At 39.8% G+C, this 23,005-nt stretch overlaps 1 protein-coding gene across 1 annotated transcript in view; it reads left to right on the top strand.

The window, feature by feature from the left end:
- Nucleotides 1-23,005, top strand: part of Dgkh (diacylglycerol kinase, eta) — a gene marked incomplete in the record, with an annotated part of 158,958 nt that overhangs the window by 48,613 nt on the left and 87,340 nt on the right. Inside the window, 2 exon segments of the mRNA XM_005409113.2 lie at nt 6,596-6,706; nt 8,921-9,001. Coding sequence (XP_005409170.2) covers nt 6,596-6,706; nt 8,921-9,001 — 192 coding nt within the window.

Here is a 23,005-nt window from a genome sequence, read left to right as displayed (position 1 = left end):
CTTGCGCTTGGTAGGCAGGCGCTTATGCCGCTGAGCTATATCCCCAGCTGAATCTTTTGAGATTCTTAATCATAACTTTCTGATCATAACTATTTTTACATTTGTAACTAACTTTTTCTGTTGAATACTTTTAATACTGACTATAATGGTGTGATTTTTAAGAAAAGATTTCTTGTTCCCCTCTTAGTATACTCATTATTTTGAAATTTTAGGAACCCCTTTTCCCCCATGTATTTCTTTTGTGAAGCACATTTTGATTATATGATATTTGCTAGAGCTGTGGTGCATTGGTCATTTTTGTTGTGCTCCTTTTATAAGAGGTATTTGTTTGGGTGCGGATAAACAGAAGTTTTATTTTGAGGACTAACTTTCCTGAGAATTGTGGCCTTCCAGTTAAATCTTTCACATCACATCACATCACATCCCTGAGAGGAAAGCAAGAATGTTTTTCTTTTTTGTTCAAGAATTTAAAATGAACTGTTTGTATATTATAACATGAGGAAGTTTGTAAATCTGTAGAGACAAGGAATATAGCTTACAAATCTTCACATCCCCTTAGCCTCACACATTGCAAGAGATCAGTCTGTGCTGATACGAGCTGTGAGAACATAATAGCAATGGGGAAGAGACCCAGATAAATTATTTGTTATGAAAGTGACCAGGTAAGGAACATTTCTAAATGAGCAATGTTCGTAAAATTAGTACACACAGACACTATCTGTCGCTCTGCCACTCCCCTGCCCCAGTCACTGGGTTGCCTCTGTAGGCATAAGCACCTACTTTTGTAGTCTGCATCTGCCTCAAAAAATGAACAGGTGTTCTGCACCTGCAAAGAAACAGATACAGACCTGCCAAAGCTGGGGACCAGAAATTTATTTCCAGTCACTATTTCTTGTTTACCCACTGGTAACACTCCTCAGTCAGGTGCCCAATGCTTTTCTGCGTTTTAATTTTTTCCTTCTTTTGAAACACAAAGATACATATTTAATTCTGTCATGGGAAGTTGTTGACTGAAGCTTGATGGATATTTATTCATGGAGACCACCTGATGTGTTAGGTGCTGATGTTATAAAATTGGGTAAGACACAGTCCTTGTAAAGGCCACAGCCTCATGGGATCATAAACATACAAACCAGGGGCATTCAGTGTTATAGGTGCTCTTCCTCTTAGAAGAGACAGGCTTAATAGAGCAAGACAGTGAGTGTATGTGTACTATAGAATGTGGTTTATAATAAAACCTGGGGTGAAAAGACACATGAAATTGATCCTCACATAAGATCAGACTCCTCATTTACCATTGTTCATTTTTCTGCAGCTGTATCAGGATTCCTTTCCTTTCCCTGCTAGAGCCTCAGTTCGAAGGCTGGGGAAAGGAGATCCCTTTGCAGTCAGGGATTCAGTAACAAAGAGGACAGAGCCTCTCTTCCCTTGGCAGGAAGGTGTGCCCACCACACCCGTAGAGAGTTGATGGCCAGCACCCTTGTGATTTGGACACAGGTAGAATGGCCTGGGGACCTGACCACTAAGGCATATATATGACATAGTTCCTGTAGGGAAATGGACTACCAGTTCCAACGCAGTACCTCGGTTCCTGGTACAGAGCTTTGGCCCTAGAGCCTAATTCGTAGCTTCTGAGGCTGGTAGTGAAGGGGATTCTGCCTCACATGTGCTGTGGAATCTGTCCCAGAAGAGAACTTTACAATGAAACAGGAAGGACTGTTTAATTAATAGTGGTCATTTGTGTTCAAAATGTTTATACATCAGACTTGTTTCTGAGGAGCTGCATGAAAATCGTGTCTCTCCTACCTGACGAGCTTTTGAGGAGAGACATGATAATTCTTCATAGCTGAACTACACGGTTTCTAGCAGAAGCTGTGTATGTTGGTTGGTTGACTGAATCTAGAAGCTATGAGGTGGAAGAAAGCAAGTAGTAAGATGAGAGGGGATGAGTGCCGCGTGATGTCACTACAGTTAGCATCTCGTGTCACATAAAGAGGGACAGTGTCTTTCTTTGTAATTCTTAACATTTTATCCTTGGTCCAGAGACAGCTTTTAAGATGCGGCTGTTACCATATCATGTCATTATGCAGAGTGTGCATGAATTCTGAACACGGGTCTAGAAGACATGCTCAGTTATACAGATGAGTAGAGGGGCATTGTGCCTTTGGAGAATATAATGAAGCGGGGCCAGGGATATAGCTCAACGGTACACGCGCCTGCCTGGCAAGCGCAAAGTCCTGAATTTGATTCCTCATACCTCCCGCCCCCAAAAACTGAGAATATAATGAAGAGAAGGCATGTTTTGAGAATAAGTTTGAATCTACATTAAAACATACAATCACTTTAGCTAAATAATTTGAAAGATACTCTTTGACTTAAAAAGAGGCTCATCAGTGGATGAATGGGTACATATATACACACAATGGAATTTTATTCAGCCATCAAAAATGAATTCATGTTATTTGTAAGGGAATGGAAGGATCTTGAGGTCATAATGTTAAGTGAAATAAGTAAGACACCAAAAATCAAATACGGAATGATTTCTTGTCTGTGAGAAACCGAAAATATAAATAAAAGAATAAAGTAAAGGCAGACTTTTTGGAGAAGGAAGAGATCAGGGGAAGGTAATTGAAAATGGTCAAAATGTGTTTTATATGCATGGACCAGTCCTCCAAACAAATGTAAACATCATGTATTGCAAACATATACCCATAAGAAAGAAAGAAGTATGTGGTTTAAGACCCCATAAGGGGCATAGCATTTGCATGAGCCTATGCACATCTTGCTATATACTTTGAATCATCTCTAGATTACTTATATCCAATAAACGTAAGTAGTTATATTGTTTAGAAAATAAGGCTAAGAAAACAGTCTATACACATAGACTACAGTCACCGTTTTTTCCCAAATAGTCTCCATCTGTGATTGGTTGAATCCAAAACTTAAGACCAACTGTAACAGATGTGGATGCCCAGGGACCCTGCCCTGACCTAAGCCCACGATTCTCCACTATGGCATACATTAGAATTACCTGGGGCACTTAAGAATTACTGATACCTGGGCTGAACATCTGGCTAATTATATCAGACTCTCTTGGAGTGGTGCCCAGGAATCAGTACTTTAAAAACTTGTGGTAGTTTGGATACTCCATCAAGTTTGGGAACCACTTCTTTAAGAAAATTTGAGATTGCAAATTATATGTTCACTTTTAAATTATGTAGTTAGCCTGGCAGAAACTTAAAATACACAGCTGTCTTTAAATACGTTTCTTATCATCACTGCCCTTTCTGTTTTTCATTTCCCACAGGTCTATACTGTGTTAAACCTCGACACTGCTTTTACGTGTTGGGTTCTTTTCTGGTTTTCCCAGCAGCAGCACTTTTCCACACGTGGCTTTTTGTCCCTCCATGTTAGTTTCTGGTTGAAATTCCTTTTTACATGCCCTGTCACTGTCTAGCTTGTTCCTGTTGGCTTGTAGCTTTGAGTTTCATTCATAACTTTTCCCCTAGCCTGTGTATTTGTAGTTGGGTGCATGAAATAGTCTCTCAGTGCCATATCTTAGTGTTGTAAAATGTTCCCTTATGTGATTGAATCTCACTCATTTTGCCCTCTTTTGGGGGAACAGTTTGAAGATCTGTGACCAGGTTTCTTTCTGTTGGAAAATCAATTTCCTCTTCCTTCCTTTCCCTTCCTCCTTCTTTTTCTTTCTTTTCTTTTCTTTTCTTTTCTTCTTTTTCTTTTTCTTCTCTTCTCTTCTCTTCTCTTTTCTTTTCTTTTTTTTCTTTTTTCTTTCTTTCTTTCTTTCTTTCTTTCTTTTTCTTTCTTTCTTTCTTTCTTTCTTTCTTTCTCTTTCTGTCTGTCTCTTTCTCTTTATTTTCTTCCTCCCTTCTTCCTTTTCTTTTCTTCCTGTACTAACGATAAAACCCAGGGCCTTGAGTATGCTAGACAAGAACTGTACCCCTTACTTGTCCTTACTTAAGGTCTACAAGTACCTAAGTCCTACTGCATAGTTTAACTCAAACATACTGCACAGTCTTGGAGGAACATTCCGGTTGATAGCCATCCTTTGGGCAGGAAGGGGGAACATGTGCTAATAGCATCCTTTGGTTTGATGTTTCTTTTTAAGCTTTTTGTACCACAAATAATTATTTAGATACAAATATCTTTCATGTGGCAGCATCAAACAAGCCATGCTGTATGTGTCTCTCAGAGACCTAGGTTTTTAGAGGTGGAAGCTTGGGAACTGGAACTTTCAACCACTACTCGCTGGTACAGCCCAGTAAAGGCACTAACCCGTGGGCTGGTAGGGCTCACTTAGGATGCCTAACCCCCGTGCATGGTCCCCACTTAGCTCCAAGCTCAGAATGAAGTTTGCTGTGGGTGGGTGAGGGCTGTTCTCCAGGGCACTGCAATTTCAAGTGGCTTCACAGTTTCCATTGGCTTACTCTCAGTTGTACTCCCATAAGAATTGAAGAACCAATGTTTTGAGCCACGGTTTCCTCTAGTTTTCATTTCTCAGACAGTTCACTCTCCCTGTCCACCTCTTTCTCACCCAGGCTTTTGTATCTGGCTGGCTGAGTCAGATGAATACGAACTGTTTCCTTGGTTCTTTTCTTTCTTTTGTCCTCTATGTCTGTCAACATGTCCAGTAGCTGCTCCTCCACAATAACACTGCAAATGCCTCTATTGCTCTTCATCTCAGTGAACGATGCAACAAACGTAGTTGGAGTGTGTGTCCCTCCCCTGCAGTCCTGCAGCAGCCTTCTAATGTTTCTCTACCTCCTTTTGAACCCCTCTCTCCAGTGTCTGTCTCTTGCCTCAAGCATTTCGCTAAGTTTTTGCATTGAGAATAAAAAGCAGACTCCCTGTCATGGCCAGTGTGTCCTGGCTCTTGTCTCTCATAATCTCATCTCTTGATACTCTCCAGTCAGTCCAGCTGTTATTTGCCCCGGCAGTGGCCTGTGAATGCTTATTTACTTTTCCCAAGAAGCTCTTCTAATTTGATGCCTGGAAATTACTCCCCAAACTTAATAGCATAATGATATCATAATCATGACACTTTCTGCCACTTACTGAGTGTTTTCTGTAAGCCAGACAGTATACTAAGTGCTCTGCAGACATTATCTTACCCTGAAATTAGCTGCAACAAGCTTGTGAAGTTAGCATTGTTCTTCCTATTTTTTTGGAGAGGAGAGGAAATGGACACAGAGAGTGGGAGTAACAGGCTCAGTTCACACTGCTAGTATGTGATAGAGTTGGCTTGAGGACTGTCTGAGTCTAAGTGAGCTCTTTGGTAATGAAGTTTTTAAAAGTATTTTATTATTATTGAATTTCAATGATCTCACAATTCCTGGAGGATACTCTTAGAGCAAGCTCTAGAGGAAATCTCTTACTGAAATTGAAAGTAAACATTAATATAACTTAATTACCTTACTGGAGAAAACAAACAGCTGAATATTTTATGTCTTATTGATAGTAAGAGACGGGATGGTGTGAAAGTTGCAGATACACTCTGGAATCAAATAAACAGGGTCTGATCTCAGCACTTGCTCTTTATTCATACGGATCTCATTATCATGTATGCTAAGCAATATTCTTGGCTCTAGAGTTATGTCGGTGCACAGTCCCATAGGATGATTTAAAACTTTGTTTCTCTCAGCCATTTTTATCTTGCAGACTCACTATAGCATTAGTACTCTTTATCGAATTCAGCAGAAGTATTAACTCTCTTGGACCCAGTCTAAGTGGATCTGTTTGAGCAGGTCTTGTGACCTGTCTCATGAGGACAGTCTTACAGGAGTGCACCAGTGAAGTTTTCTTCCTTCCTTCTTCCCCTTTTCCCATTTCTTCCAATCAAAACAAAACAGTAAATTTAACTTTGTTAGATACAATAAACCCAGGGACTTTATATTCTAATAGGGGTAGTGTAATAAGCATAATAAATAAATAAATAATATTATATGTTAGAAGATGGAAAGAAATTTGTGGAGATGGGTAATAAGATCAGGATAGAAGAAAACAGATATTTTGTATCTGCATTTGTTGTAATAACCAACATTAAGTGAACACTTACCACGTGCTATTCAATGTGTCCTTTCATGTTTATTTGTTTCTCAATCCAGCCCTATAAGGTTTGCCCTGCTAACGATCTTATTTCACAGATGAATGAAGTAAGACATGGAGAAGTTTAATAACTTGTCTCACTCACCCAGCTGTCTGTGGTGTTCCTAGGAGTACCAGGTTTCTGGCTGTGGGGCCCGTTTGTGCTCATAATCAGCATGTTACACTGCCCCTGTGCTGTGCTTACTCTGTACGAAAGTGTGCACATCACACTGTATTGCAGATGTGAGGGGGAGTGCGTGTGTCTTTCATGCTATTTGTGAGTTCTTTGAAGGCAGAAAATCATGTCAAATTCATTTTTGCTTGCTGGGCTTTGTACGTGTGCTCCTTAGACTGCATTATAATGAGATCAAAATATTCTCTCCTATAATCTTTAAAACAAAAGAAATACTATTCAAAATATTAGCGCTGTGTGTCATTGATTCTGGTTCAGCTGTCATTTTAATCATGTCATTGTGTTTTTTCTTCTCCCCAGACCAGTGTTAAAGAAGGACAACTACTGAAGCAAACAAGTTCTTTCCAAAGGTGGAAAAGGCGATACTTTAAACTTCGAGGCCGAACACTTTATTATGCAAAGGACTCAAAGGTAATTCAAAAGAATATTAGTTTTAAGTGCTTGAGATTGTGATGGTTTATCAATTGTGGTTGGATCGAATCTCACCGTATCATTAATGGTATCATTAATGCTCTTAAGTGGATTCCATATAATTCTGATCTGTCCTGGACCCCACCCCAAGAGTGTTTTTTCAAGTCAGTCCCATAACAGGTCTCTTAAGAATAAACTTACAGGAAGATTGTACTACAGTTTTTTCCTGCTCAACTAAAGTAAAATATCAAATAGAATCTTATTAAATATACAAACTCAGATTTTGAGATCTCTGCTACCTTTCATCTTAACTTTTTCCCTGACGGGGTGTGTGTATGTGTGTGTGAAAGAGAGAGACAGAGAGGGAGGGAGAGAGAAAGAGAAATAATTGCTAAGAACACATGCTCAGAATCTAGGTAAGGGTTTCTGTCCTAATTTCAGCAAACTGCACTGAGTGGCAGTGGCTAGCAAGTGTTGTTGAGAGGAAGCTTGAAGGTGATAATGTACGTCTCATACTTAGGTAGTGTCTGGAATAACACAATCACTGTAGTGTGCTGGCAATTAAGAATAAACATCAAGGGCTGGGGATATGGCTCAGCGCACAAGCTCCTGCCTGGCAAGCGCAAGGTCCTCAGTTCCATTCCCAGTACCAAAAAAAAAAGAGTAAACATCATATTGACATCAAAATCAACACTTAAGGATAATTTTAATTTTTATATGACATTTCAATAAAATTACAGTGTGCTTTTCAGAGAAAAATTTATAAAACTGATATTGTAACTGATATTTAGAACTGATATTTTAGTATTCAAAAATAAATATTAAGATTTCTTGCTACTATGCCTGTAGAATAATTAATCATTGCATTTTTTAAAATTTATGTTCCTGATATAATTAGTAGTCATAAACAAGGAAATAATTCTTAGTTTATGCGGCTATGATAGAACTTTATGTAGGTATCATAAGCCAATAAAATATTCTTAGTTGAGGTCAGGATGGTCAAGGTCATCCTTGGTCTGTCTCCATCCTGTCTTTCGAGTTTATCTGTAGAAGGGTTGAGTGCTCGACAGCCGTTGTCTTTGTTCCACGTTTCCCATATGCAGAATGACTGTCTCTGTGTCTCTATTTGTCTATTTGATGAAACCCCATTTTCTTTACATTCTGCTTCTATTACATCTAATTCTATCACTCATAAGAGAAGGAATTGACTTTTACTGGCAAAATCCTCAGTGATCCTCTCTAGCATTTCATTGTGTTTTTTCTCTTCTACTTTTAATAGTCTGCCCTCTGTTACGTTTGGTTTTGTCTGTTTTATCTCCTGTGGTAGACTGTAAATTCATTCCAGTTAGGGGACAGGTGCCTGATTGGTTGATTTCACTAGTGTAACTAGTGTAGACTAGTGTAACCCTCTGAAGATGTGGGGCAGGAAGTGAGGTATGTGCTCCCTATCAGAAAAAGGGGACCCTGTTTTCTGCAGTCCAGGAGGAGCTGTGTTGTGCCAGCCTTACTGGCATAACACTGAAGATCACTGAATGAGACTAAACAGTGACGAACTCTCTAAAAGTGGAAAGGGTACATTTATTTGTAAGAATTTCCTAATTGCTAACTTGTTTTTTTTTTTTAATAAGTTCAATTCTATGGAGCTTTTACCACTAACACATTTGATTGAAAACAGGATTTAAGAGTATAAAAAGATTATCTTCTATTTGTATAGCACATTCATAATCTCATCTGAATACCTGGTTATAGGTGAGGAAAGTAAGATTCAGAGTATTTGGAACCTGACCATGCTCTGAGCACGGGCTGGTTCTTGGTCCCCACTTAGCCAGCCCAGGGGCAGTGACGTAGCCTCTGTTTCTTGGCAAGGTTGTTACAAACTTGTGTGTGCCTGTGCTCTTGTACACAGGCTACTGTCATTAGATTCCATACACGTGATACCTGTTGTGCTTTCAGAGAGCACACAGCACTGCTTCCAAACAGTGCTTTGGGGGTTCTTTAAAATCCTTTTCAGTCTGGGATTCATGAATTGTACTCTGTGGGTTTACTTATCCATTCTAAACAGAAATTGCAAAAGACAACTACCTCAACTTTTTCTTTGTTTTCTATTTCTGATACTTGATGTAGCTTTCATGGTTATGACCTGATAGCAAAAATGGACTGAAGTGCATAGGTCCACATATTCATCTAATGTGTTTGTGTTTTTTTCATTAACAGTCTTTGATATTTGATGAAGTTGACCTCTCAGATGCCAGTGTAGCTGAAGCAAGCACAAAAAATGCCAACAACAGCTTCACGGTATGGTTACATTCTGTTAAATCCCTTTTCGAGGTTTCAGAATGGCTTTTCCTGAGCATGTTTGATGCCTTGTCCGATTATCAACTGTGTGTCAATTTATGCACATGGAGTTCTTACCAACAGAGCATACTCTGTTAACTCTATCATGTACTGTCATACCCAGTACCACTCATGGTCTATTGAGCCAATAAATTTAGGCTCAAGTGAATTTTTTTAAACATATCTTTTCCAGGGGCTGGGGATTTAGCTCAGCGGCACAGCGCCTGCCTGGCAAGTGTGAGGTCGTGAGTTCGATTCCTGGTACCAGAAAAAAAACAAAAACAAATAAACATATCTTTTCCTTTTTGGACTTTTTAATTTTAGTGCTTTAAAAGTTTTTACTTTCTAGGCCAGGCGTGGTGGTGCATGCCTGTAATCCCAGTGCTCAGGGGGCTCAGGCAGAAGGATTGCTATGAATTCAAGGCCAGCCTTGAATACCTAGTGAGTTCAAGGCCAGCTTGAACTACACAGCAAGACCCTGTCTCCAAAAAAAAATTCACTTTTCTTAAATACTTCAGTTAACTGAATTATTTTTGAATACTCAAAAATTTTATCATTTATGAACAACCTCAAAAATACTTTTTCATTCTCTTCTCTTTTTCTTCCAGTAGCTGTTGGTCAGGCAGTTGATATAGTTCAGGCCTTCATTTCTTCTCATGTAGCTGATTCATTTGAGAGCTACTTAAAAAGTGTCCTCTGTTTCAGTTTCTTCTGTCTAATTAGATTGCATTGTTTAAAACACCTAGCTTGAGCTCAGCCTGGTAGCATATGCCTGTAATTCCAGCTCTCTGGGAGGATCAAAATTTGAGCCCAGCCTGGGCAACTTAGTGGCTTAGTGAGATGCTGTTTCAAAAAAGAGAGGGAGAGGAGGAGGATGGAGGGTGGTAGGGGGACGGAAAGAAAGAGAGAAGGAGGGAGGAGAAAGAAAGAGAAGAAAAGGGTTCATGAGGAATATAGCTCAGTGCTAAGGTGCTGGGCCCAATTCCCAGTACAGAAAAAAAAGTCCTAGTCTGTTCCCACTGAATTCAGCCATAAAGTCTTACAGGATCATGCTTCAGCATGCTAGTGTTACTGTAATTCCCTGTTTGTCTTTGCACACCCCACCTGTTTCACTCTTCTGTCTGCCTGCAAAGCTTTGCTGTTCTCTCTGACATGAATGAGTTCTCCCAGATCTGTAGCTAATGAAATCTCACCAGTTCTTCAGAATTTATTACAGATAGTCTCCTCTTCTACTTTGTTCATTCACAAAATGTGAACTGAGTTCCTGCTAAGCACTTGTGCTAAGCATAGAAATTCAGAGACATATGTGTGTAGTATTTACAGATAGATATAAAATTCACCTCCAGATTGCAACGAGGTAGTGCAGTGAAGCTCAGGCAAGATACCTTATATCGCTGCGTATCTCTCAGCTGCTGTAAGATTCACCGCTTTTGTTATGCGTCTTTGAGGAGATGGTTGCTTTTGCATGCCCATCTACACTCCCAGGCTCACTGCAGGAAGCTGCCGCTACTGACACAAACAAGCATGGCCATTTCCTGGGCCTGCCAGCCAGAGCAGGGAGACAGTGGCGCAGTGCACCCAGGGAGTGCCTGCTTGAGGTGAGCACTGGGAGAGGAGGCAGGGGCACGAAGCAAGTGAATTCAGAGTTAATCTTAGTGATTTATGGGCATGTGGGGTAATTCATACTGTAAATATTCCTCTCCCTCTTCCCCAGGGAGAATTTACTTGGAGAAGAGGAAGGCCAAGAATAGAATCCTGGGAAAATGTTAAATGTAAGGTTTGACCAGTACAGGCTGAGTGAGATCATTCTTGAATAAAGGAGAATCATGAGGCAGTGATGACATGAAAACCCAGTAGGGGGAGAGTTTCAAGGTGGAAATGGTTGAACATTACTAGAGAAGTCAAGTCAAAGAAGAACTGGAACTGTGGTGGTTGATGCTGTGAACTTGGGACTCCTTGGCCACACTGCTGCGCATAGTGATGGGGTGGGGTAGCAACTGCACAGGGAATGCGAAGTGAAGACAGACAGAACTAGCTTTTCTGCAAAGCCTGGTTATTAGAAAAGAGAACAGATACAGCAGAAGAATGTTCTGGTGGTTTGTTATTGTTCATTTGTTTCATTTAAAAAATGGGTTTTGAGTGTGAAGAGAGGAAGGAACTGCTAGAACAGGAGTTCAAGATTCAGGAGAGAGAGAATGATCAATGGAACATGATTGATGCATAATTAGCCAGGCGCTGGTGCACACTTGCTGTCCCAGCACTCGGGGAGGCTGAGGCAGGAAGATCTGAAGTTCAGCCCAGTCTGGGCAATTTAGCAAGTTAATGAACTATGTCTCAAAATAAAAAAGGGCTGGGGCTCAAGGTTCAATCCTCAGTAGAGCTCCCCCACCCCCCACTCCCCCCCAAAAAAATCGCTGAATAAACAGAAGGGTGTAGGGGGAATTGATATATGTCAAACCCCTGTACTGCCATTTTCTCAGTGAGATTGAAGACAAGGTTATCTTTATGAGTGAAAGTTCAGGAAGGTTTAAAGTCGCTTCTGTAGAGAGAGAGTATTGGAAATAAACAGGGACCTATAGAAGATTACTGGGTATAAATATTGCCTACCAAAGATTGGACAGCACTTTTAATAATGCCCTCAGTGTCTGTGTTTACAGAATATTCTTTAAATGTGAATGGGGAACAAATGAACCGATCCAGAATTGACGACTTATAGCACATTTTGGACAAAAAGCTGCTCATCTCTTGATTTGGACTGATGGATATTTGAGGGATCAACTCATTTATCTTCCCTTTCGCCAGTCCCAGCTTTTGAGAATAAAACCCAAGGAGTCAGAGAGAGCTGAGCAGGATCCAGTAGCCACTGAGCACAGGGCTCTGATAAGATACTGGAGGTCGAAGGTCAATGCTGCTTGGTCTCCCTTCCTCCTGAGTGAAGGTGGGGCGGAACGGAGTTGGAGGAGCCCGTCAGTCACACGGACTGGAGTAGCCGCTTGCCTTCCCCTGGGAGGTAGAGACTTCTGTGGAGACTGATGGAGGAGAGTACACGTTCTCCTTAATCAAGAACTAGAGTTGATGTGAAAAAATCTCTCCATAAGTTAAGATTTGAAGGATGGAGTAATGTCAGTTGAAGGTGAGCTCGAGGTTTGGAGCAGAAGGAGGCCAAAGAAACTGGAGAGCCTGAGCCTGGGGAGGTTTCAGTCCTTTCTGCTGCTCTTCCTTGCCCTCCAAAGTACTCTGTCCTGTTTTGTCTTTCTGATAGGATTTACCTTACTCTGCCCTGTCCCTGCTAAGTGTGTTTTTATCATAACTTCTTTGAGGCTAGGGAGTCTGTGCTTTTTACCAACAGTACCTTACCTTATCTGTATTTCTTGATTTTAATTAATAAGATGAAAGCTCATTTTAGACATGAGCAGACTGTTGAAATATTTTCAAGAGCTTTCTTTATTCAATCAAACATTATGTCTGAAGTTTGTTGGACTAGAAATGTAAGGATTAAAAAGATAGGCAGATCACTTAAGGGTTTTATAGCAAATGAAATTGTTTGTTTTTATCTTTTTGAGACAGGGTCTCACTATGCAGTTTAGGCTGGCTTTCAACTCACTTTGTAGCCCAGGCTGGCCTCAAACTTGCAGCAGTCCTCCTGCCTCAGCCTCCCGCGTGCTGGGATTACAGGCCTGCGCCACCACGTCCAGCTTCTGCAAATGAAATTGGTATAGCTTTCCAGGGTATAAAGTGGAGCAAAAGATCTGTTTTCAACTGGCAACTGACAATCCTCCCTATCTTTAAAGTTTTAAATATCCTGCCTTCCTAGACTGCAGTGGCTTCTGCTGGCACTGCTATTTCAGTTGCTTCGTGTCGGAGGTCACTGGTGTGCTGTGATGGTGTTGTGGCTGGAGAATCACAGAGTGGCTGAATTGTGCCTCATTACAAACAGCTCTGTTCTTGAAGTCCCTGAGGGTGGTATATTGACAAGGAACAGTATCACAGAGGAAAATCTATAAATAGTAAGTGGAAAATTTGTGCTTTGCCTCAAAACTCAGTGGGCTCCATAGTGAGCGATGCACAGAGCAGGGCGGCAACTGCCCTGACCTGGACACTACTCAGAATCGCTTCTGCACTCACTTGGCCTGAGCCAGTCACCGGGGCTAGGTCCAGCTGGAGATAGGGGACATAGACCCTCAAGACAGTAGTGCCAAGCTTTGTGGGCCCGGTTGAAAATCGGCGTACACTGTGATTACTTTTCCTTTCTTGCACAGCCTTCCTCTCGCACACCTGGAGTTAGTCTTTCTTCTTGGCTGTCTGCGTCCTCTTGGGGATTTTAGTAGTTTTCTATTGCCGTGTGTTGGGGATTTTAGTAGTTTTCTATTGCCGTGTGTTTTAGTTACTTTTCTCTCGTTGCTGAGACAAAATACCCAACGCCCAAAATTAAGGAAGGAAAGGTTTATTTAGCTTACAGTCTGTGGAGGTTTCAGTCCATACTTGGCTGGCTCCGAGGCAGAAGATAGCAAAGCAACAAGAGCAAAGGGGGGAATGGCAGCTGAACAGCAAACAGCCAGAGCAAAAGGGAGGAATGGCAGCAGGCAGCTTCTTTCTCTGCCTTACTTTGTAAACAGGCTACCCCCACCTAAGCGGCGTGTAGCTCTCACATAGTCTTTGCCCTCATCTTCCACAGGCTCTGGATGTATACAAAGTAAGCACCCTGGCTTCCTGCTGAATCACTTAGCCAAACCTCTAGACTCCCCAAGTTGACACAATGTATCAACCATCACACTGTGTAATAAACTGTCACAAATGTAGTGGCTTAAAACAATGCCCATTTTTCTCTCAATGTCTGTTGGTCACATAGCATAGCTAGGATCCTTTCCTCTATATCTTTAAATGTGATAAATTAAAATACACATTTACACACACACACCGCAACTCCCTACCACCATCACCACCACAGTACTGGCAATTATTCCCGGGACTTTCACTCTGAGCTATATCTCTAGCCCTTTGTTTAAATTTTTTGAGAAAAGAATTTGCTAAGTTGCCTGGGCTAGGTTCAAATTTGCAATCCTCCTGTTTCAGCCTCCCAGAGTGCTGGGCTAATAGGCATGTACCACTACATGCGGCTCACACAGCTGATTTTTAATTGCCTTAAATTGGGCTACATTTCACCACAGTGTGATTTTATGGTTTGTAAGTATCTTCTGCATTAGGCAACAGCAACCAAAAACCCTACAAACTCTGAAAACATTTGTAACTTTAGGTGGCAGTGATGTGATCATATGATATATCCTTATTGTCACCAAATGAGCATTTAGGTTAATGTTCATTAACTTACTTGCTATTTAAGTTCTACCATGATGTCTTCTATGATTGTAGCATCTATAGTGTTATTTTTTGTGATTCATTTAAACATTCTTTAAAACCTTTATTTTTATGCTATTGGCAGTTCGTATTCACTTTAGCATGTTTATCATTAACACAACCTTACATTGTATGTAAGCGTGTGGCTGGAAAGAATTAATTTCCTATTGGTGCCACCCCGGGAAAGAGCCCCAGACCTCTCCTGTCGTGCCCAAGGCTCTTTCCTTTCACAATATCCTCTGCATTTAGAGAGTTTTTGCCTCCATTCTTTCTTCCTGTATCCATTGCTGTATTTGTGTCTTTCTTTCTGTTCCTATCATGTTTTAAAAAGTACCAAATTGCAGAGGATAAGCTTAGACTGTGCAGTTAGAAAGTCTGGGTTTGGGTCCTTGCTTGGTCACATCCAGTCACGTGACCTTGAGCAAATTAGTTAACCCTTCTAAACCTTGGTTTCCTCACCTGTATTGAGGATAGCAATGCTGTGTGCCCCATAGGTCTGTGAAAATCAAATGAATTTGATAGTACACTAAAATAGTAACACAGGGATCAGTGTATACAGTTTAACAAGTGTTGAGTACTTGTTATTATCCCAAATGTATCACCCCCTCTATTTCCTTCACAAGTGGCAGTATGTTGCCAGTTCCTAAAAGCTTGGGGATTTTGAAAGGATCTGTGGATGAGCATCATCTTGAGAGCACATTCCATCCTGCCTGTCTTTCAGAGGTATAGTTAGGGTTTATTTATACTTTTGTATCAATAATAGGTATTACTACGATAAACAACCATTTGATAATGAATAAAGATAATTATGCCTTGTTACTTGCTAAAGAAGAGCTTTTGAGTGATTTGAAAGTCATCATGATCACAAGATACATGTTTGGCTTTCAAAAGGTGCTGTTGAAATAGCTATTTTCTTTAAATTTTAATGAAGAGTAAGCTAAACTAAACAAATGACTCATCATTTTAAAGAAATTATTGTATTGACATTGTTAAAACTGCTTACGGAAATTTTTAGAGACAGAAGTATATGTTTTCTGTTGTGTGCTTATTTGTTTGCTTAACTAGAAAGAAATAGTCACTTAATTGGTTTTCTTTAATCACCCTTAGCATTTTAGAACATGGTCTGCATGGCTTGTGTGAAATCCTGCAGTTACTTCACATCTACCTGGGTTACTTGCTGGGTAAAATTCAGGCATCATATGGACACCCTTATTTTTAGAGCTAAGTGAGTGCTGCAAAGTTGATTAGCATTTGATTATGACTCTTTGTATCAGCATACATGCAATTAAATCAGTAAGGAAAGAGTATGCTCTTATGGCACATAAAATATGATAAATTATACATGTACAGTATTATTGAAATAAGTAGGCAAAGTTTTAATGGGAGAGAAAACTGTACTTAAGAACTTATTTTTTTAATGGTTAGTTTTTGTTTATTCGGTTTTCCCTTTAGCTTCCTCTCAACTGATACAATTCAGTTCCTCTCTCTGAATAGAAATAGAAAGTCCTTTGAACTTAAGAATGTGTCAGTTTGTTTTTATCCATTAATATTTCAGTATTTAGTTCCAAAGGAAATAACTACAAGCTTTTTTCTTTTTCATATCATTTTTGAATACATGTTGCTCAAAGGGGATTTAGATCACTTGAAGAATCACTTAGATAAACAAACTGCCTACCTTATTTGATAAATTTTTTGTGTCTATGTTTCTGTTCTAAATGCTTTATACTTGATAACTTATCTAATTCTCTGTATCAATCCTATAAGGTAAGAACTTTTATAACCCCCGTTTGATTGATGGAGAATGTGAGACAGACTAACATCTAATATATGGAATAACTAATATATGGAATAATATATGGAATCAGAATTCATCTAGGACATTTGGCCTTGATCTGTACACTTGACCACTCTACACCCTGCCTTTTTGTTGTGGAGTTTTTAACAAATATGATCCTGATAGTATTTCTCTAATTGATTATTCTGTGTTCACTGTTTTCTACTTGAATTCAATGAGTAGAATTCATTGTTCAGCTTTGTAAGCTACACTACCAGACGTCTAATAATCGTTTGCCGGGCAGACTGTGAATCTAGAATATTACATTATATTCTGGAAACCTTGTCTTAAAGAGAAATGCTGGCTAAAGAGCTCATGGGAGAAAGAAGGTAATCAATATTATAAAAGCTGTGGGAATCATGGAGTGATTAGCATTTTGTAGATTTAGGGAAGTGTAACAGATGTCTCTTTAAGATTTAGGAAATTCCTAGGTCCGAGAAGCAGTTTTGTGTTACTATAATGCACAGACCAAATACCTGTGCTTTAATTCACAGAGTGACAATTTCAGCTCAACATAAAAAAAGAATTTTCTAACTTGAGTCATTGGTAGCACAGGTCCCTTTGTGAGGTAATGAGTCTGCCCTTTATTAGACATCTTTACTCATCTTTCCTGTGAGCTGAAAGGGGCTTCAAGAAGAGAATTCTCCGAGCAGGCCCCGGTTCAGTGCTGAAATGAATTTCTCAAGGTTAGATGGCTAATAGTTGTACACAGCTGGGACCGAATTTGTGGCTCTTGGTGTTTGTTGGGATGGGCAAGGAAGAGTGGATTTACAGATGACTGGGCAGTGTGCTGGCCTCTTCACCCTCACTGTGTCACTGTACCCCTTAGCAGGAGCTAAATAGCATCTTCAGGAACTCAGTTGGAGAGTGCTGGAGGTAGTATGGGTGTGCAGTAAGAGGAGCCCAGAGAGATCTCCCTGGAGGTAGAAAGACTGTGTGTCTTTCTGGTCCTGAAGGCTACCACAGTGCTCAGCACGGAGGAGAAAGCCAGTACATACATGGTGAATGGATGAAAGAAATTTTGTTTCATGGATGACTGATTATTTGTAAATCCTAGTTTTCTTGAGCAAATAGTATCATTTTATGTTTTAGCATGGAACAGTTTCCTAATTTTTCTCCCTGATGCTTTATTTTATGTAATACACCTATAAATACTCACATCCTCATGAAATCTTTATGTAAGGACTCAGACTGTTTTTACACCAGCAAGTCTTATAAACATGGCTCTTGTTCCTTCTTTTTTTTTTTTTTTTTTTGGTTTTTCTCCGGTACCGGGAACCAAACTCACGACCTTGCGCTTGCCAGGCAGGCGCTTTGCCGCTGAGCTAAATCCCCAGCCCCCTCTTGTTCCTTCTTAATCATTGCAGTGATCTTGACTTTGTTGTATAATTATGGGATGCCTGATAGCAAACCTCACATTTTTATGTCTAGATCAGTTAAAGTACAAGTAGTTCTTTTGCTTTTAAGAACTGATTTATAAGCCGGGGATATGGCTCAGTGGCACAAGTCCCTGTCTGGCAAGTGCAAGGTCCTGAGTTCGATTACTGGTACAAAAAAAAACCTGATTTCTATACATGTTAGATGGCTTTCTACTGTAAAAGGTGATAGTTTATATGTTTGAAATTTATATTTATCGATGTCTTAGACATTGTGACCTTTAGAAATGACGTATCTTGTCATTGTCTCTGGCATGTATCATAGTTGTTCATCTAATGATAGAGCATCTTTTCCAAGAATATGACCCAGAGAATTATCCCTTAAAGTTATTACGGGACTTTATAGATCAAAGTCCTAGTAAGACACTGGTTCCTTTCTTAGCAGACTACAATGTTGGGTGAAGAGATGTGATGGAACAGTCTTCGTCTCCATCTTTGCCTTCTATAACGCTTTGAAGTAGACCTCCAGGAGCCAAACATAAGTCTTTCACACAGACTTTCTAAAATTAAGCAAGACCATATGAGTATGCCATGACTATTCTGCCAACTCTGGAACTCTGAGAATTTCAGGTGTGCTTGCAAAGATCAAACCACGAGAATCCTAGCACACAGATAAATTCCATCAAAAGTCTGTTGTGGTCTGAATAGACACTACCAATAGGTTGAGGGAGGATGCCTGTCAGCTAAAGAGCTAGTTGCCTGGAGGCCCAGGCAGGGCATTATGGTAAGTTTCTATGCTTAACATTACTTCTTTCGCCTTGCCCTGTGTCTGGTTTTGCTAATGGTCCGTGACTTACAGAGAACATGGTGCTTCTGATCAGTAATCTTCAACTTGCTGCCTCTAGCAGTCTTCTTGCTAGATTGGTACACAGCAGCCCACTCCTGACCTTATCCTCCTCTTGCTTTGGGGATTGCCATTAGAACTCACTCATTCATTCATTCATCTTGCAAGTATTTATTGGGGGTTTACTCTGTGTATCCAACAGTGTCTCTGTATCAGACCTTGTGCTAGATTCTGGGTATTAACTATGAATAAAAAGAATTGGCTATTGAGTAGCAAGTTTTTAAAAAGACTTAGCTTGAATATAAACAAATTTAAAAGGCTATGGCAGCCAGGTTTGGTGGCACACACTTGTAGTCCCAGCACTTGGGAGGCTAAGGCAGGAGGATCCTTGTGAGTTCTAGACCAGCCTGGGCTACAAAGTGAGCTCAAGGCCAGCCTGAACTACATAGTGAGACCCTGTCTCAAAAAAAAAAAAAAAAAAAAAAAAAAAGGATATGGCACCTACCTTCAGGGGCAGGGGCCTGTTCTTAAAAGTATGTAGCTTTGGGAATAGGATTCTTAGGATACATGCACAAAAAGAAAATGCCTTCTCTCTCTGAATTAGGACTAGAAACTGCCATCTCAGATACCTAGATTATAGAAGAGGGAGGGGATTACATGGCCTCATAGAGCTTGAGGCCCAGACCATTCAGAACTGCAAAGACAGATTGCTGGGACTGCTTTGTCTGCTTTCGGCAAACATGCCCCATGCCAGCATTTCTGAGGCCAAGAACTAGCAACCCAATAGAACTTACCTCTGGTCCTGGATGTTGGTGTCATGAAGCTGGTTCCCCAGGAAACCTTCAGCCGTACACACCTTGTGCATGGCGAGTAAAGACTGCCCAGATGAAATATTCACTATTAACCTTGTATCTTGGAAAGCTGACCTTCTTAGTGCTTCTGCCACATTGTAACTTCCAGTTAATGGCCACATGCCACAGAGCCTCTTTGTCTTGAGACTGGTTATAAATATGGTACACATTTCACACACGTATGCCATATACAAGGCCTTTTACCAGTTCCTAGTGGATGATCCTGAGCTGATACTTTCAACTGTCACCATGGTCCTACAGTCAGCACTGGTAGCCAACTAGTGCTAGGCTTCTAGAACCCATCTCCTCCTGCCTGAGAAGTTATGCAAGATCTCTTGTGAGGGGGCCCAGGTTTTGAACCAGCAGTCTCAGTCTTTCTAGCCCTCCAGCCGTGCAGAGGCTTTTGAGCTATGCAGAGTGCTGTGAAGGTTTATTCACACCTTGCCAGCCTGATGCACCTCCTGACAGGCTTTTTGAAGAAGGATTACAGGATTTACTTGAATGTCATTGTGGTCTTTTAGGGCTGACATGTTTAGTTGCAGCCTCTTTAGTTCCACGTTTATTTAGCTTAACTCTGACTTCTGATGCCCATTTGCAGTAGAGACTGAAGCCTCAGATTCTGTGCAAGACAATGTTCTATCTCATGTAAATGCCTGGAATAGTGTCTAATATGGGAAAATAAACTGGCAATATTATTGGCAAAAATTTAAAAATAAAACACTGTAAGCCGGGCAGAGATAAGGTGACATTGGAAGAACTTGATTTGTGTACATTTATACAGTTATCAAGGAGTATAATTAATATGTAGACTGTGTTCCTCTCATGAGAATCGATAGTATATTAGAATTCTCAACCTCCGAAAATTAAGGATCCAATCAAAGTAACGAAGTAAAGGCTTTCCTTTTTTAATAGGATATGTCCCAGCCTGGCCATTTAGTGAATCCTCATTACCCACAAACAAGAATAAAGTTTACGTTGAACCATGTACCAGCACAGTGATGAGGGTGCTTAGTGCACAATGCTGTTTCTTGTAGTCATTACTCTGTTTTTATTGGAAAAGAAAGAAGTACAATTTTAATCTCCTTCAGAATTTTTTTATTGTTTTTAAAGAGAGTAGTACATGAGACATAAACAAACAAAAAAATAGAACAGTAGCAGCATACCAGTATCACAAACATAAACAAATCAAAGCAAGAACATTCAGAGTGATACAGGGTCTCAAGACTAATTAATACAAATCAACAGTGGTTGTTACATTACATGTCACTATCCTCAACTACATTGCTCAGAGTATCAAATGTAAGAATGAAAGATTGCTCAAACCATTAAAGAGAAAAAGAAAATAATTCTTCAGTAAAACCTTAGAGATAATACAGAGTTTCACTAGACAAGATGGTAGGAGTTCACCATTGTAATCCATTGCATATTGTTACCTTCAAATCAGTTGCTCAGACCACCAGACACAAGCATGCACAGTCGATCAGAACATAAAAAATTGTGAGCATTAACTGTTCATTTCAGTACACCATGAGACAACAGCAATATAGTCATCACAGCTATCATATATATATTCATATTTTGCCTTCCTTCTTTTATCTTCTTTCCCTCATCCCAGTCGTTCCTTCTTTGAGAAATTTCTTTCCCTTTCCTATCATCTATTGTACCTTTCGAGTTTTACCTAGTCTTTCAGGTTCCTACACCAAGGAAACAATATGATGTTTACACATGTGGGTCCAATTTATTTCACTTATGAGTATGGTCTCTAGTTGCATCCATTTACCTACAAAGCCTCAAGTTTATCTTTTTAAATAGCTGAGTAATACTCTATTGTATAGAAATACCACAACTTTTTTATCCATTCCTTAGTGGATGGGCATCTGGGTTGTTTCCAAGATTTAGCTATAACAAATTGTGCTGCTATAAACATGAGTGCACGTATATTGCTGTGGTATGATTTCTTTAATTCTTCTGGAAAAATACCCAGAAGGGGAATAGTTGGGTTAAAGGGGACTTCTAATCCTAGTTTTGTGAGGAATCTCCAAATTGATTTCCACAGTGGTTTCACCAATCTACACTCCCACCAGCACTGGACTAGGGTTCCTTTCACCCACAGCCTTTCCAGCATTTGTTATTGGTTGATTTCTTGATGATAGCCATTCTTTCTGGGATGAGATGGAATCTCAGTGTTAATTTGCGTTTCTTGAATGACTAATGACGTTGAACATTTTTTCATGTATTTATTCGCCATTAGTATCTCTTCCTTAGAGAAGTGTGTATTCATCTTAGATGCCCATTTTTGGATTAGGTCTTTGAATTTGGGAGGCCTGATTTTTTTTAATTCTTCGTATGTCCTAGATGGAAGTCCTTTGTCTGAGTGGCAGTTGGCTAAAGTTTTTTCCCAGTTTGTGGGTTTTCTTTTTACTTTATTGGTGATTTCTTTAGATGTGCAAAAACTTTTCAATAAGGTGAGATCCTAGTTGTTGATTCTTTGAAGTATTTCCTGAGCAGTTTGGTTTTTGTTCATGAACTCTCTGCCTACCCCAATGTCATCAAGATTTTTACCTACTTTCTCTTCCAATAAATTTAGTATTTGTGTTTTAATATTTAGATCTTTGATCCATTTTGACTTTAATTTAGTGCATGGTGAAAGACATGGGTCTAGTTTTAGTCTTCGTCATGTGGAAAGCCACTTTTTCCAGCACCATTTATTAAAGAGGCTATCTTTCTTCCATTGAATATGTTTGGCCCCTTTGTTGAAGATAAAGTGACTGAGTGTGTTTGTAGTTGTATCTGCATATTCTAATCTGTTCCACTGATCTTCAGGTCTGTTTTTGTGCCAGTACCTTGCTGATTTTATCACAGTAGCTTTGTAATATAATTTTAAGACAGGAATTGTGATGCCTCCTGCCTTTCCTTTGTTTCCCAAGATTGCTTTTGCTATTCTAGGCCTCTTCTGGTTCCAGATGAACTTTAGGAATGTTTTCTCTAGGTCTGTGAGGTATACTACAGGTATTTTAATTGGGATTGCATTGAATCCGTACAATTTTGGGAGTATAGCCATTTTCACAATGTTGGTTCTTCCTATCCATGAGCAAGGAATATCTTTCCATTTTCTGATATACTCTTTGATCTCTTTTTTCAGAGGACTATAATTTTCACTGCATAGATCTTTTACTTCTTTTGTTAGATTGATTCCTAAGTATTTCGTTGTTTTACATGCTATTGTGAAAGGTGTAGTTTCCCTAATTTCTCTCTCAGTCTGTTTGTTACTTGTGTACAGGAATGCTATTGACTTGAGCGTTAACTTTGTATCCAGCTATGCTACTGAATTTGGTTATTAAATCCATGAGCCTTTTGGTGGAGTTTTTGGGGTCTTCTATGTAGAGAGTATCATGTCACCTGCAAATAATGGCAATTTCACTTCTTCCTTTCCTATCCTCATTCCTTTTATTTCTCTCTTGTCTAATTGCTCTAGCCAATATTTCCAGAACTGTATTGAATAGGAATGGTGACAGTGGACATCCTTGTCTTGTTCCTGACTTTAAAGTGAAAGCTTTCAATTTTTGACCATTTAGTATGATGTTAGCTGTTGGTTTATCATAGATGGCTTTGATCAGCTTGAGATAAAGGCCATCTATTCCTATTTTCTGTAGGGGTTTCATCATGAATGAGTGTTGGACTTTATCAAAGGCTTTTTCTGCATCA

This window comes from Chinchilla lanigera, unplaced genomic scaffold (assembly GCF_000276665.1).
Source record: "Chinchilla lanigera isolate Chin_1 unplaced genomic scaffold, ChiLan1.0 scaffold00117, whole genome shotgun sequence".
NCBI lineage: Eukaryota > Metazoa > Chordata > Mammalia > Rodentia > Chinchillidae > Chinchilla > Chinchilla lanigera.
This window is presented reverse-complemented; position numbering and strand designations above follow the sequence as displayed.